The sequence below is a fragment of the Mandrillus leucophaeus genome, unplaced genomic scaffold, assembly GCF_000951045.1.
Source record: "Mandrillus leucophaeus isolate KB7577 unplaced genomic scaffold, Mleu.le_1.0 Scaffold980, whole genome shotgun sequence".
Taxonomy (NCBI): Eukaryota; Metazoa; Chordata; class Mammalia; order Primates; family Cercopithecidae; genus Mandrillus; species Mandrillus leucophaeus.
The window spans coordinates 802,448-817,824 of record NW_012110697.1 but is presented as its reverse complement, the minus strand read 5'-3'; the positions used below and the strand labels follow the sequence as shown (position 1 = coordinate 817,824).

General features: G+C 42.7%; 1 protein-coding gene across 1 annotated transcript in view; it reads left to right on the top strand.

The window, feature by feature from the left end:
• STXBP6 (syntaxin binding protein 6 (amisyn)) overlaps positions 1-15,174 on the top strand; it is an 87,812-nt gene extending 72,638 nt beyond the window's left edge. Inside the window, exons 5-6 of the mRNA XM_011971029.1 lie at positions 8,050-8,207; positions 14,539-15,174. Coding sequence (XP_011826419.1) covers positions 8,050-8,207; positions 14,539-14,562 — 182 coding nt within the window. The 3' untranslated portion in view covers positions 14,563-15,174. The remainder of the gene's footprint in view (positions 1-8,049; positions 8,208-14,538) is intronic.
• Positions 15,175-15,377: the final 203 nt, after the last annotated feature.

Genomic DNA, 15,377 nt, shown 5'->3' with positions numbered 1-15,377 from the left:
AGTGTTTATGCATATCCTGAATTTAATTGTTCAAAGATACCTGAATAAAATTCTAAATGTTTGACCTTTGTCAATGAGAATAGTGAAACAGTGAATTGAGAGGAGTGTATGAGCTCATAGTTGTCTATACGACAGGGAGGAGGCTTTGGGCTTTTTTCTGAGGCTTTAGTTAGCCTCTGGGGCAGACATGCTTGTGACTTGGGAATAGGCTGGGGTTCCACTGCATTACCTTCACAATGCTAAAAGAAGACCTGATAGAATGGTCCATTCTTCGCTTGGTAACAACACCAATCGATAATTCCAAGGTGTCCTTCAAGTAGGCTTTTGCGTTTATGGGCTTACAAAGTATTCCTGAGCACCGAGTCCATTTTTCTTTGTCATCCAGCTCCAGGCAACAAACAAGTAAGTTTCTTGGTCCTTGAAATTGGCCAACTTGAGACAAAAGATAATTCTGAAACCGCCATTGAGCATGCTATCTGTTCTGTATCCTCTATAAAGCAAGCCTTTTTAATGTAATTACATGACCTATTACTAAAGTGATGAGGACAGCCTGAATTTATTTTTCCTCCTTTAACTTAGGAGTCAATGTAGTCTATTGTAGCATTTCTGAGCGCAAATTCTGCAGAATTTCACCCTACTAAGATACTCGGCAAAAAAAACCCTATGAGTAAATATGTTTTGGAAGCTCTGCATACCATACTTCTCCTGCTCTCACCCCTACCTCCTTTTCATTCAGTTTACATTAACACATTGAAGATTTTCCAAAGTTCTGCAATAAAGGAATGTGGCTAGATCTCATTTCACGAAGTCATTTTGTCATAGAACTGAGCTTTTCTTGGAGCACTGTAACTCACAGAACCATTTTGGCAAATGCTGACATAGATGTTAGGAGCTTTGGAGTCAATTTGTGGCTAATCTTGGGTAAGCTACTTCACCTCCCTGTGCATATGTTTCCTTAACTATAACATAAGGGTAAGAATATCTCCCTTCAAGGAATGTAACATCTTACCATAGTACCTGCCACCTAGTATGGTAGCTGTTCTGTGATTGTGATTGTGATTGACCGATGTTCACACTTTATCCTGCCCAGCTTGGGTTAACAGCTCCTCCTTTTGGAAAGGCTTGATGTAACCAGAATTTTTAAAAGAATTTTTCTGGTTAGTCATTACCACAAAAGTATGGATGAAATTTAACTTTTTGGAAGAATCTCCATCTTAAAGGAAGATAGTATAGGTTATCCAACATTGAAATACAGTGATACTGTGTCCAGAATTGGTGGGTTCTTGGTCTCACTGACTTCAAGAATGGAGCCACGGACCCTCGCGGTGAGTGTTATAGTTCCTAAAGATGGTGTGTCCAGAGTTTGTTCCTTCACATGTTCAGATGTGTCTGGAGTTTCTTCCTTCTGGTGGGTTCGTGGTCTGGCTGGCTTCAGGAGTGAAGCTGCAGACCTTCGCGGTGAGTGTTACAGCTCTTAAGGGCAGCACGTCTGGAGTTGTTCATTCCTCCCATCTGGAGTTGTTCATCCCTTCCGGTGGGTTTGTGGTCTCGCTGGCTTCAGGAGTGAAGCTGCAGACCTTCGCAGTGAGTGTTACAGCTCATAAAGGCAGTGCAGACCCAAAGAGTAAGCAACAGCAAGATTTATTGCAAAGAGCGAAAGAACAAAACTTCCATAGCATGGAAGGGTACCCGAGGGGGTTGCCATTGCCGGCTGGGGCAGCCTGCTTTTATTCCCTTATCTGACCCCACCCACATCCTGCTGATTGGTTCATTTTACAGAGAGCTGATTGGTCCATTTTACAGATTGGTCCATTTTACAGAGAGCTGATTGGTCCATTTTGACAGGGTGCTGATTGGTGTGTTTACAAACCTTTAGCTAGACACAGTGCTGACTGGTGCATTTACAGTCCTTTAGCTAGACCCAGAGTGCTAGACAGAAAAGTTCTGGAAGTCCCCACTAGGTTAGCTAGACATAGAGCACTGATTGGTGCATTTACAAACCTTGAGCTAGACACAGAGTGCTGATTGGTGCATTTACAATCCTTTAGCTGGCCATAAAAGTTCTCCAAGTCCCCACCCAATTCAGGAACCTAGCTGACTTCCCCTAGTGGATCCCACTCCAGCACCCTGGGCAGAGCTGCCTGCCAGTCCCATGCTGCCGCCCCTGCACTCCTCAGCCCTTGGGCGGTTGTCCTAGAGCAGGGGAGGGCACCCGTTGGGGAGGCTCAGGCCGCACCAGAGCCCACCAGTGGAGGGGCTTGGGCATGGTGGGCTGTAGGTCCCAAGCCCTGCCCCGCAGGGAGGCAGCTGAGGTGGTGAGAATTCGAGCACGGCAAGGGCGGGCCAGCAGTGCTGGGGAACCCAGCAAACCCTCTGCAGCTGCTGGCCCCGGGTGCTAAGCCCCTCACTGCCTGGGGCCGGGGGCACTTGCAGGCCACTCCAAGTGCAAGGCTGCCAAGCCTGCGCCCACCCTGAACTCAGGCTAGACCGCGAGCACTGCGTGCAGCCCTGGTTCCCGCTGGCGCCTCTCTCTCCACACCTCCCTGCAAGCAGAGGGAGCCAGCTCCGGCCTCGGCCTGCCCAGAGTGGGGCTCCCACAGTGCAACGGTGGTCTGAAGGGCTCCTCAAGCGTGGCCAGAGTGGACACTGAGGCCACGGAGGCACCAAGAGTGAGCGAAGGCTGCTAGCACATTGTCACCTCTCAATGTGATTTAGTATTGATTAGTCAGTGTAATATAGAAAGAGCTTGGTATTGCCAAAGTTCACAGATAATTAATGGACTTTGTGGATTAAGAACCAACTTCTATCACCGGGTAGGCCTTTGCATTTAATCACTCTGTTCATAGAAGTAAAAGCTAGTATCATCATTATTATTTAAATTATTATTCATCTATAAAATATTTAGTGACAGTCACAGTACTAAACAGAGCCTCCTTTGAAGCATCATTATTATCATGCAACTGAATTACCAAGGATGGGGCGGAAGTAGAGCCACTCATCACAGGAAGCAGAACAGTGTCTAAGTGGCACTGAGTGGCTTTGGAACTGAAAGGAGACCAGGCTCTCAGGGAGCCAGATCTCTATGTAACTTTTCTTTTGCTAATATGTGTTCTAGTGGTAGAAACACTGAGCAATAAAATTGTCACAGAGTGAAAGCAGAAAAAAGAAAAAAACACCGTCTCAGGTGAATCCTACCTTTTTGTGTCCTGTGAAGTTAATTTGCATGTCACTTATACTGAACAAGACTTAACTGTACCTTAGGTACTACCCATGAAAATAACTTTGCTAAGAAAAATAACTCAGTAGATGTGAATAGAATAGGGCTTACTTCATCTATGCAGAGAATAAATTATTATTGAATACTTTTGGCAGATTATATGAGAGTCACTAATGTTCCTGGCCTGTATACAGATTAAATATAATAGGTCTCCCTGCCAATTTTTGTGTTTGTTAGAACTCTTATCTATTTTATACATACGTATTTTCCCAAAATTCAAATTGGTTTTCCTCTAAGTTTAGATAAGTGGGGTTTATTGGATAGTTATTCTTTAGTGGTTAAATTGATTATGGAATAGAAGTAGTTCAAGCAAAACTATTAAGAAATCTCTGTTTTAAGAGAGTGTTCTTAAATGAGCACATTGACTCAGCACTGAGTATAGATGGGCATATATTTATTATTTATATTTTAGGTTATTTTCCTGCTGCCTTATTTTCCAAATAGGATGAATATTTTACATTTCAAATATCTCTATGTGTATTTCGTAGAAGTAGCTGCTGAAAATTCTGTTGAAATTGCCTTTTACTAGCAATAGAATTAAGGATTTTAATTACCAAGATACACCCTGATGTGTAGCGTGATCAAATGAAATTATGTTGATAATTGAACTGTTGGTGTATTTTATGTGCTTCTTAAAAAGTTTCCTCCTTTCTCTTCACTTATCACTTCTCAATATATTTTACTCTTTTCTCTCATTTTTCTATACATTTAAATTTCTTTCCATTGTATTCTCAGTGACTGAACACAATGCTATAGCTTTATCTCCAGTTGCTCTCTCAATGAAGTCTTCTAAATCACTTAACGTAAAAGATGTCAGCGTATATATTTTTTTAAAAGCACACATTAAGTGGAACTGATATGAAGGCAAGATCAATGAAGCAAGATTGGTCTCTGCTGTACTCTCCAGAGACTAATTCCAAAAGTAGTTGACTTTATTTGCCGTGGTTGACAGCTTCTCAGACTGCTTGAATAAATTTGAGTATTAATATGCTTCCTGTCTATTTAGAAAGAATTACTATGCCGTCTGCCTCAGGAGGCTGCTTTATTTCCAGATTTAATTCAGCACAATATGATGAGTCCCAACTTTTGAGTTAGGCGTCCTATTTACAAAACATGCGTGATTTAATAAATATGTGTTCAACTCCCTCTCTGAGCAACATGCTGTGCTACACATAGCAGGATATACAAAGGTATGTAAGGAGTATCTCCTGAAAGCTTCAAAACACTTAGCCCCAAGATAATAGAGAAGAGAGTGACATGCAATGGAATTGGGTGCGATGTGCCATTTTTTTCAAAGTTACATAGAAGATGTAGTCTTAAGTGGGGGTGGAGGGACAAACTTCCATTGAGTACCTGCAGACACTGCATGTACATCTTCATCTCCACAGTAGGCACATGAGGTGAATGGTACAACCCACATTTTACAGATAAGAAAAACTAAATCACTCCCTTAAAGTCATTCTGCCAATTGTGTCAACATAATAGTGCCTGGCACATAGTATGTACTTCATGAATGGTTTTGAATGTTGAATAAATCTTTCAGGGAAGCAATCTTCAACATACACCAAGAGTCTATATGTGCTTTGAACCAGCAATTTTATTTCTAGTTATTATCATAGATGTGGTAAAGATTGTGTGTATATGTGAGGCAGGAGGTTGGTAAAGAGGCAGAGTGTAGAGAGCTGTATAGGAGGTGACCTTTAATTGTGAGGAAGGTGTCCAGATTTCTGGCTGGATTAAGGACCTGGGCAGATATTGGGGTTGTTCACTAAGCAGGGGACCCAAAGGAAAAGTAGGTGTGAAGGGAAAAGATAATGAGATGAGGTTTTGACTTACTGAACTCAAGATGACTTTGGGTCATTCTGTTGGAGTTTTCCATAAGAAAACCTATGGGCCTGGAGCTCAGCAGCATGACCTAGTGAAAGATAAGGATTTGGTTATGGAAGTCAAGAGCTGGATGAGATTGCTCCAGAGAGAGTCTGTAGAGTGCAAAAGAGAAGAGAGTGAGGGGAAGAACCCTGGGATTACAGTTTGAGCAAGAGGATCCCAGATAGAAGAAAATAAGTCAGCAGAAGATCTAGGTCAATAGAAGAGAAATAATAAAGATTTAGGGAATTGTCAACAGAGCGAAATGATATACTCAGAATTTATAATCCAGCTGGGAAGTCATTGCATCTACAGGTGAAAAAGTCAAGTAGGAGAAGAGTTGCCCGTGATTGTACTTAATTAAGTAACCAAGAAGGATATAGATATTATTTAGGGAGTTGAGTGGAGGGAGAGATTAGAATTGATCTGAAGCTTAATAAAGGTGATGGGACTTAACTGGGCCTAAAATGTGGGTAGAATTGAAACTGGAAGAGGTTATTTCAACTGAGGAAATGAAATTTTTTCAAATTCATCCTGATGCCTGAAAATAACTGAAGGTGGATTTCCTATTGGCAGTAGTCAGCAATGTCATCTTTCAACAGTGAAGACAGCATCTAGTTCTCTATGAGTTATAATGACTCCTGCTAAACAGTATCATATAAAACTGAGTGTGATGTTACCTGACGTCACGTGCAAGATTAATTTCAAATAACAAAGCAGCAAGGCTTATGTGTAGTGGGTTCATTCCAGAAGCACGATGTGAAGATCATGCAGGTCAATTCCAGTGGGAAAAGGCAAGTCTTGCTTATACACCCTCTTGATTTTATAGTAGCTAATTCTAAAATCCTTTTGATTTAAGGCAGCTATTCCTAGTGGTGAAGTTGCAGCTTCCCTGCCGTATCTTTTCCCAGTCCCCTGGTGGCTAAGCTGTGAATAAATGGAAGGAGACAGAAAAAGGAGATTTTCTTGTGCCCTCTCCCAACTCCTCTGCGCCCTTCTCCATCTTCCTGTTCCACCCCATTGGCCTCTTCCTTTTTTGAGAAAACTTGACTTTCGATGTGGCATGGGTAATAACTCTTAATTTACCAAGAGGAGTACCTTGAGGACAGAAACGGTCAGGCGTTACCTTGGGAAATAACCTGTCAAAACCTATCTGTATACCAGTCTGCCCACAATTCTGTCTTGGTGATTGCTTCTCTGGACCAACACCGTATCTGCAAAGAACAAGGTAGAGAATAAGGAAAAGTCACTGGAAAACCAGGCTCAAGTTCTGTCCCTGTCACTTCCCTAGTGATACAGTCTCGTGCAAGCCTCTTAACCTCTGCTAGTCTCAATCCTGTCAGTCGAATTGTGACAATCAAGTGAGATAATATTTGTGAAGGTGCTGTATGATTGCAAAGTGCTATTCAAGTGTTGAGCATATGGATAGGTTATTATCATAGTTATGAGTATGATATGAAAGCAAAGGGGACCAAGATTTCTCCTCCTAAATCTGTTCTGAAGACCGAGACCTTTCATTCCAACCTTGCATTCAACCAGATTTACCTAGAACCTGCACTTCCTCTGCTCCCTGTTTATCTGTGCTGATTTATCTTGGTTCATGTAATGCTTGATGCAACTGAGTAACACTGAGTTAACCCCATTCTCCTCCCCTTAGTGCATAATTGAATCCCTTGAAATCCATCATTAAAGAAGAAAAATAGAAAAACATTTACTAAGTGCTTCCTCCAGTCAAGGCACTTTCTTTGCCTGAGATCCTTTTCCACAAACCACAGACAGTGCCCAAAGAGGAGAAATTAAGAAACCTTTGCCGCTGAGACCAGTGGAAATTGCATTTCTATTAAAAGCTGTCTGTGGCTGGATGTATCCATCCCAGGTGCAAAGTTAAATGATGTAATAAACTTATTCAAAGGCATAAAGCCATTATATAAAATGCCATTAAATATCTCACACTCTAATGTTAACAAAATACAGCTATAAATTTCCTTTGGTTGTCATTTTGCAAGTTGCTATTTCTCAGTGATTTATGCATCGGCAAGTTCTTCACTATTGAATTTTGCTGCCCAATCCTGGCAAATGGGATGTCAGGAATGTGTGACCCTTTGAGATGCAATGGCTTTCAACTTTCTTGGTATCACCACTCCTGAGTTTGGAAGTGCCAAGTTTCTTCTAGCGCTGGTTTCTATCACTGTTTTCTACCTGCTGGTTAAGTATGGTCCTGAGGCTCCGTGTTTCACATACTAGAGATCAGAGGTAAGGAGTCCCAAGCATCCGAGCCATGGTACAGAATTCAAGGTTGGGAACAGACACATCTACTCTGCGCTTTGAGACTGGATCCTAGCTCGTACACGAAGCTGTACATTTTGGGGTGTTCTTTACTTGCTGGATGAAGGGGTAAAATGAAGAAGAAGAGTTGGAAGGAATATATAGAGCATTCTGTCTAGAAAAGTTCTGTGGTCCCAGTTTTCCTGTGGTTATTCACCGAAACCACAGGTCAAAAGGAAATAACATAAGATCCAGATATGTCTCACTGAACTTGCCTAATTCTGTGAACTTGTCAATGTTTTCATTTATCTTTGCAAGCCAAGTTGTAAATCCAGACAGGCCCCATCCTTTTGAGCCTCATCAGATACTGACAGAATGGAAATAACTGGCGTGTTAGTGATGGGATTATAAAGAAGCATTTAGGATTTTCCTAGGTCCTGCAGTCAATGGCTGTTCTTGCTGCAAGTGCGTCAGTCAAACCCAATCAAAAGAAATGTCGTCGGCCTGTTTCCTAGACACTAGAGGAGCAGGCTTTCTGCAGTGTGACCTGCCTTCCTCTTACAGGGTACTCACCCTGCAGGAGTCTGGTCACTGTGGGTCAGCCGAGCCAGCTTCTGATGCTCCTGCTCTCCTCCTTTCAGGAAACAGCATCCTCCATTCAGCTGCCGACAGCGTGACCAGCGCAGTGCAGAAGGCAAGCCAGGCCTTGAATGAGCGCGGAGAGAGATTAGGCCGAGCAGAGGAGAAGACAGAAGACCTGAAGAACAGTGCCCAGCAGTTTGCAGAAACTGCGCACAAGGTGGGCCAAGAGAGGGGCAGGCTTCTCAGCTCTGGGGTGTTGGGGAGCTACAGTGCCAAGAAACTTTATTTCAGTATTTTCCTGTCATGAGATACAAAATTAAGCTTTTTATTTCCCCTTTATGTAATTCCCATCTGCTACTTACTAAACACCTGAGTCGTGGAAAATTTCTTCTTGTACCTGGTTTCTTTGGCTCTTTTCTGATGTCCTCATCCGTTTCTCTGACATTCTGATCTTGGATCTTTAGGAACTATGGACCATCTTTAGTTCCTGCTCAGAAGTTTAGGGCTCAGTTATCGAGGCACAGAATAGTGGGTGGGGGAGAAGAGATCAGGTCTTCGAATATCCCTGCCCCACTTAGCCAACACATGGAGGATGTGAGGCTGCTCGTGCTTGCTTTTCCATCCTGTCCCTTTCTTATCCTGAGTCTGAGTCTGCCATTGTGTCCTTATCTCTTCACCAGACACAAAGCAAGCCCTAGTCCCAGGGAACTATGCACCTCGGTGGGTTGTTATTTCAGGGCCTCAATTCTGGGGCTCTGAGCTTGACCGGACCAGCGCTGAGCTGCCAGCAATACTCCCTGCAGCCCCTGCATCCAGAGAAGGGCATTTCCTGCTTGACTGAGTGCGCACTCTGCACATTCTCATACTGGCTGAGAACTGCGCCTTTTAGAAGGGAAAGGGGCAGTTTTTATTGGCAGCCAGCTATCTAAGGCAGTCATAAACCAAAGGAAAGAGAGGCCCTGTTGGTCAGGTGATAAAGAGGATTTATTACTGTTCTTGTGTTTCAGATCAAAGGGCAGTTTTTTTCTGGTTAGTGGTTTGAATTTAGGCTCCCAGAAACAACATCTGCTGATGACTTGTGTTGGCATGTCAGACTTACGATCTGGCCCTTAAAATACACTTTTCAGGTGACCTTTTGGGAAAAAAAAATAACTGGCTTTAATAGAAACCCCACTTCTGCTGAGGAAACAAAGATGGATAACCTAAAAAGCAATGAGAAAAATATCCCCAGCTGAGTTGCGGTGACCTCTTCTGGAGGCTCACGCTCAGGTCCAGCTGGGGATCCAGCTCTGAGTGGATGACTCCTGCTTTCTCTTCCTGCATCCCCTTTGTGCAACCCTGTCTTGTCGTCTTATTCATTCTGTCGTGACAGGGTCTTAATGCACTGTTGTCTGTGGGGCCCATTTCGAGTTCCTTCAAGGAGAATTGGCCAGATCTGCCTGAAAATGCAGACAGCCCTGCTGGAGGCCAGAGCCTCAGATTGCTGCTGTTGGTGCAGATGCAGAGAGACTGAACTTGGATTTAAGGTCTCCCTAGTTCCTTCCTCCTTTCTCCAGTCTCTGTGACACAGAGATAATGATGACATGGAAATGCTGGCATTATAGCGTCAGCTTCCTTAACAACAACAGCAGCTTCCATGATTTCAATGGGAGAACGGATAGTGGAAATCTGGGGAAACATTTAAGTTATTGAGTTGGGTAGAGAAGGCTAAAGGGAATAACTTTGTAACAGTCTTCAGTTCTAGGAAGGGTGATAGTACAGGCATTTATCTTTCATGTCTTCCTACACAGAATAGAGTAATCAATAGTGCGCTGATAAAATTCTGCTAAAACAAGAATTTAGGTTAATGATTAAACCATGAACCAGGTTACCAAGGAAGATTGTGAAATTGCTCTTCCTAAGGTGGAGTAGACAATACCTGGATGTCATCCACGTAGGCGTCCCTCCCAGAGGGGGCTGTACAAACACTGGATTGGATCACCTAACCAGATGGCCTGAATTCTTGACCCTGGTAGCCCTGTTTCCCTGATACTGTGGCCAAGTTTGCTAGGTAGTTGGGAAAGCAATATGGAATAGTAGTTAACATCTTGTGTTGGAGTATAGCTCTATCATTTACCATCTTGGTGACCTTGGGCAAATGCTTCATTTCTCTAAGCCTCAGTTTTCTCATCAGTAAAATAGAGCACCATTCTTTATCAGAATGGTAAGTACCTCCTAGAGTATTCAGAGAATTGAATGAGTTCAAAGCTATTAGCACAGTATGTAGTGCATATAAATCTAAATTACTATTATTTTTAATCATTTTCATATATATTTTATATATATATCTTTTTTTTTTTTTTACTGACCCTGCCCTATTCAGTCACATAATGAGATAATGAGCATGGTTGAGGGATTGGAGAATTGATACTGCTGGTTGAGGATCCTCAACACAGGGACAGGGAAGGAATGGAGGAGAAGATTTTGTACCTCCCAAACCCAAAGGGAAAGGGGTGTGGGAGGGCCTCCTGCTAAATGTTGATACTATCTAAACACAGATCAGCCCTTGAAACAGGACCTATCAGGATAGAAACTAATGCAGCCACCAAAGGCAAAGGGGTCTCTGGCTTGACCAGTGGGAAAATGTATTTCTAGCAGTTACCTGCTTTCACTCGGGAGAGGTGAGGCATGGACAGCTTGTGTTTATTTTGGTTTCCCCTCCCTTAGGTAATCTCAGGGGGAAGAGGAGGGGTTACTAGTGTCTGTTAATGTGTATGAGAGTTGGAGAGTGTCATGGCCAGACTTGCAGTTGTCTGAAACTGGGATATGTGCCTATGAATCACTGGCACTGGCAGTATTCCTAACAAGCAGACTGACCTCTCTAGATAAGGTGTGGTTATTTTCCCAGGGCCTAGGACTCTTGATTTGGACCTACTAGCATAGGCTGACCATGAAGATGTCATTTTACTGGACAAGCCACAGCCAGGCCTGCTGGTGAGGGGAGAGTTCAGAGATGGAACCCAGGCATTCTACCCACTAGACAAGCATGGCTCTGTTGACTCAGAAGGAGTAAGTTGTGCTTACAAGTGGGGGCCAGCACACATGGCAGAGTCCTGAGCAGAAAATGGCAATGCCAGGTGGCAGCTCCTAGAGCTCCCAGTTGAATAAGGGCACCCAACCCCAGCTGGAGAGTTTGGCACACCTTTGTAGAGTCCAGTAGAAAAGGGTCTTTGGCCTTCTAACTTGTTCCAGGACTCCTGCAATGACCCAGGTGCAAGAGTGAGTGAATCACTTTTGTACAACCCTGACTTCAAAATACGCAGGTGTTCGTCGTCTACAGTGCAGATAGAAAATGATCCTTTCCCCTCCGCCTCCCCAGACTGACTCCCCTACCTCCACTCTGGTGAGCCTGGTTTGAGGAAGTGTGGTTCTTTCTTGAGCTCCTGACTTCATGCAAGGTTAACCTTAGGAAAGTGACCGCAATCACAGAATCAGATCTGCTCACTTTCCCTTGCCGAAAAGCACAATGTTGCAGCAGGTGCAGTGCTTTGACGGCCCCACCATAGGCTGTGAGTCAGTAGACAAGAGCATTACCCACACTCAGACATCCTCAGATGACATTTCTTGCAGAAAAAAACATTGACCCACCCTGTTTTACACTAGCCTATGTGTGTGGAGGAAGAAAGGGTGTGTGGCGTATCTCTCACTGGGAGGGAATGGCTGCCTCTACCCTTACTACCTAAGGAGCTCAGGTCTGGGTCTTAGGAGCACAGGTCTTATAATACATAGTATTATACTATTATATTATTATAATATAATACTATTATATCATAATAGTATTATAAAAATAAAATACATGATTTTATTATTTATTATTATTGATATACTGATATACAGATATACTGATACTATATCTCCCTGGTATCAGTCACAATTTTATTATTATCATTTTTTAGGTTGGGTAGGTTACATGCGTAGCGTTGAAAGAGAACTCTTTCCATGAGATATTAAGAACACAAAACATATCAAAAGGAAATTTTAAATTTTAACAACTCTGACACCTAAATTTATCCATTGGCATTTAGAGTTGGAGACTTTTTTATAGACATAAGAGGAGGCTGAGGTGTGGAGCAGCTGTGACTTTAGAGCTCAAGGTCATACAGCAGATTTGTAGCAGCAGGTATCCTGACCTCATTTCAGGCAGTGCTCTTTCTGCTCTACCTCCCTGCCTTCCATATTCCAACACTCCTAATTCCTAGGGAATTTTTAAACAAAAACTAAAATGATACTACTTTCTTAGTACATTCAGGCTGCTATAACAAAATACCATCAACTGGGTGATTTATATACAACAGAAATTTATGTCTTACAATTCTGGAGGCTGGGAAGTCAAGATCAAGGAACTGGCAAATCCTGTGTCTGGTGAGGGCCTGTTGTTTGGTTCATACATGGCACCTTCTCATCATGTCCTCACATGGTGGAAGCGGTGAGGGGTCTCGCTTCAGCCACTTTGTAAGGACACTAATCTCATTCATGAGTGCTCTGCCCTCGTGACCTAACTGCCTCTCAAAGGTTCCACCTTCCAATAGTATCACCTTGGGGGTTAGGTTTCAACATAAGAATTTTGGGGAAACACAAACATTTGGACCATGGCAATACTCAAATAGCAAAATGTCCAGTAACTGTATTTCTGCAAATCTCAGCTGGTCGTGGGCCAGGGGCTCCCCTTAGCTCCATTCCAGATGCACTGTCCTGGTTACCAGGGTCTGGTTTGAACAGCAGCACAATCACAGTACTGAAGATTAATGGCTGTGGGTAAATTGTCACAAGCCCATTAGTTGAAAGTTAACAGCTCATTGAATACCAGGACAGCAGCACTGATCAAATATTTATGGTCAGTATTTATTATGCACAACACTTAACCGCTCTGTGTTGATGTGATGGCCCATGTTGCTGAATAATGTATAAAAACTAGAAGCAGAGCAAGAAATAGAGGCCATGCAGTGATGAGGTTCAGAGTGTGGCCAGGAAGTGGGAGAGATCTAAGCTAGAGCCCTGGTTCTGCCATTTGCACCAATCTGGACTGTATGTTTCCTGGACTATAAACTCGTCGAGGTCAGGAGTACTTAGCCACCTCTACCCTTCTTGGCAAGAACCCACATCACTCAGCACGACAGCCTGGGCACATTTGGAACTTCCCAAGTCCTGTGTCTGACAGTTGACTGACTATCGGTTTCAGCATTGCAGAACATCTGTGGAGGTCTTCACCGGCATCACCAGACAGAGGTACCAGGAGCTCTTTCAGCTGAGGTTTCCCAAGCAGAGATTAACTTATCAACATGAGGACTGGTCCAAAGGTCCCCTCTATCACATGCAAACCTGGCTGGGGGCACTGCTTGTGAGTGTTGACCCTGCCTTTGCTGGTGGCTTCGCTGAGATGGCAGCCCCAGGGTTATAACTTACTTGTTGCAGATATCAAGAAGAGAAAGAGAAGACTCAGGTTGCCTTGGATTTTGCTGGATAAATGGATTAGTGACATCTTCCAAAATGATGCAGAGCACCACTGGGTGAAATCAGTAGGATCGGCCTTACTAATTCTTAAAAGGCAGAGAGCCTGGTCAGGATGCAGATGACAGGGCTTTCTGCAAAGTTATTGCCTGCAGAGAATCACCTGTTCTTTGCTCAAAGGATTTCTGAGCCACAGAACCCTAACCCCAGTTGTTCCCAGCCCCAACCACGGGAATTAGTCCCTGATATCAAACTCTGGATACATGAGGAGTTACAGTTCAGCCTCTGTTCTGCCTTCTGTTTCACATCACTGTATGGACTCCTTGGGAAAGATCTGGCTAAGAAAAGTAAAGACAAATTTAATTTTATATTCTGCACCTGCATATCATTTCCTTAAATACATTATCGTGGGCTGGCTGGGCTTGGGAAAATATTGACTGATACTGTGGTATTTTATGTTCCCATTTAAAAGACCTAATATTTTAATAGACTATGTTTTACAAACACCAATGGGAAAGGCATAAATCAAAGTCAGGATTTGGTGTGTTTTGGCCCTCGTCAATAACACAATTAAATTGTGAAGGACTGTGGACTTGGTTGAATGTCCAGGCTGCATATTAAATAGATGGTTGTAGATTGTCTCACTAAAAGCTGTTGATTTTTAATACTTCATGAGATGCCAGTAAATATAATTCAGGGGTGTCGCTTCTCCTGGATAGCTGGGAACCCCAGCTGTTCCTAGGGTAATTCACTCATTCTGCCTGTCCATTGGTTTCTTCATTTGTTCCTTCAGTGTGATGAAAGAACAGCACACAGCACTCCCTCCCACCTGGATGCATACACCGGCAAAGCTGTCATAAGGAAGAGTAACAAATGAAATGTCCCAGGAACTATTTGAGAAAATGTCACACATTTAAAGGTGCTACTGTAATTAGTAATGGTGATCTGCCACGGAGAGTAGAATTTTGTGCTGCTTCGCATTGTGGAGGTGGAGAGAGAGCAGCACAGTGAAATCTCCCTGCTAAGAAAGTCTTACTTTTCTCATTCCTCTCTCTCCTTAGCTCGCCATGAAGCACAAATGTTGAGAAACTGCCTATCCTGGTGACCCTTCCTAAGAGAAACTGAAGAATTTGTTCAGCAGTTTTTACAAGAATTCGGGACCTCCGCTTGCTTCTTTTTTTCCAATATTTGGACACTTAGCGTGGTTTTTGTGTTTTCTTTTCAGATGTTAATGTGAAAGAAAGGGTGTTGCATTTTTACACTTCCCTAATGATCTTGCTAATAAATACTACAATAGCATCAGCTTCATTTTGGGTTTTTCCCTCCCCCCACTGTGTGTATGTGTGTATATGTATGTTTTGAATATGTTTTCTTTATTAAAAAATATTTTTTGTAGTTTGAATGTGAAATTTGGACCAAATGATAAACTGCGCTGGGTCTAAACTGGCAACATGTATTTTTTTCTCTGACATGAAGCAGGAAGACATTTTAATGTGGTGACATCAGATGTTGTTTTTCCTAGATGAAAATGAAAGTCAAGCAGTGCTTAGTTTCACTCACTGTCCTAGCTACACTTAATTTGAAGATTAAAATTCTACATTGTAGAAAACAATTGGATTTATTGGGGAAAACAGCAGTCTTAGATTTTGCTCCTTGCATAGTAATCTTTTGCATGAACCATCACCTGCATTCAAAAATAAAAAATCAGAATCACAGATAGAAATCTCTTTCCTGAGTTACAGCTTAAATACTCTTGCTACTTATATCCAGCGTGTTTATTTGGAATTATCGTATGAAGGATAAAAATTTGAGAGTAAAGGCCTAAAGAAAAGCCTACCTAAAACCCTCTGTGCATTCACAGATGTTTCTCTTGTCATTGTCATAGTGATGGTCGCTGGTA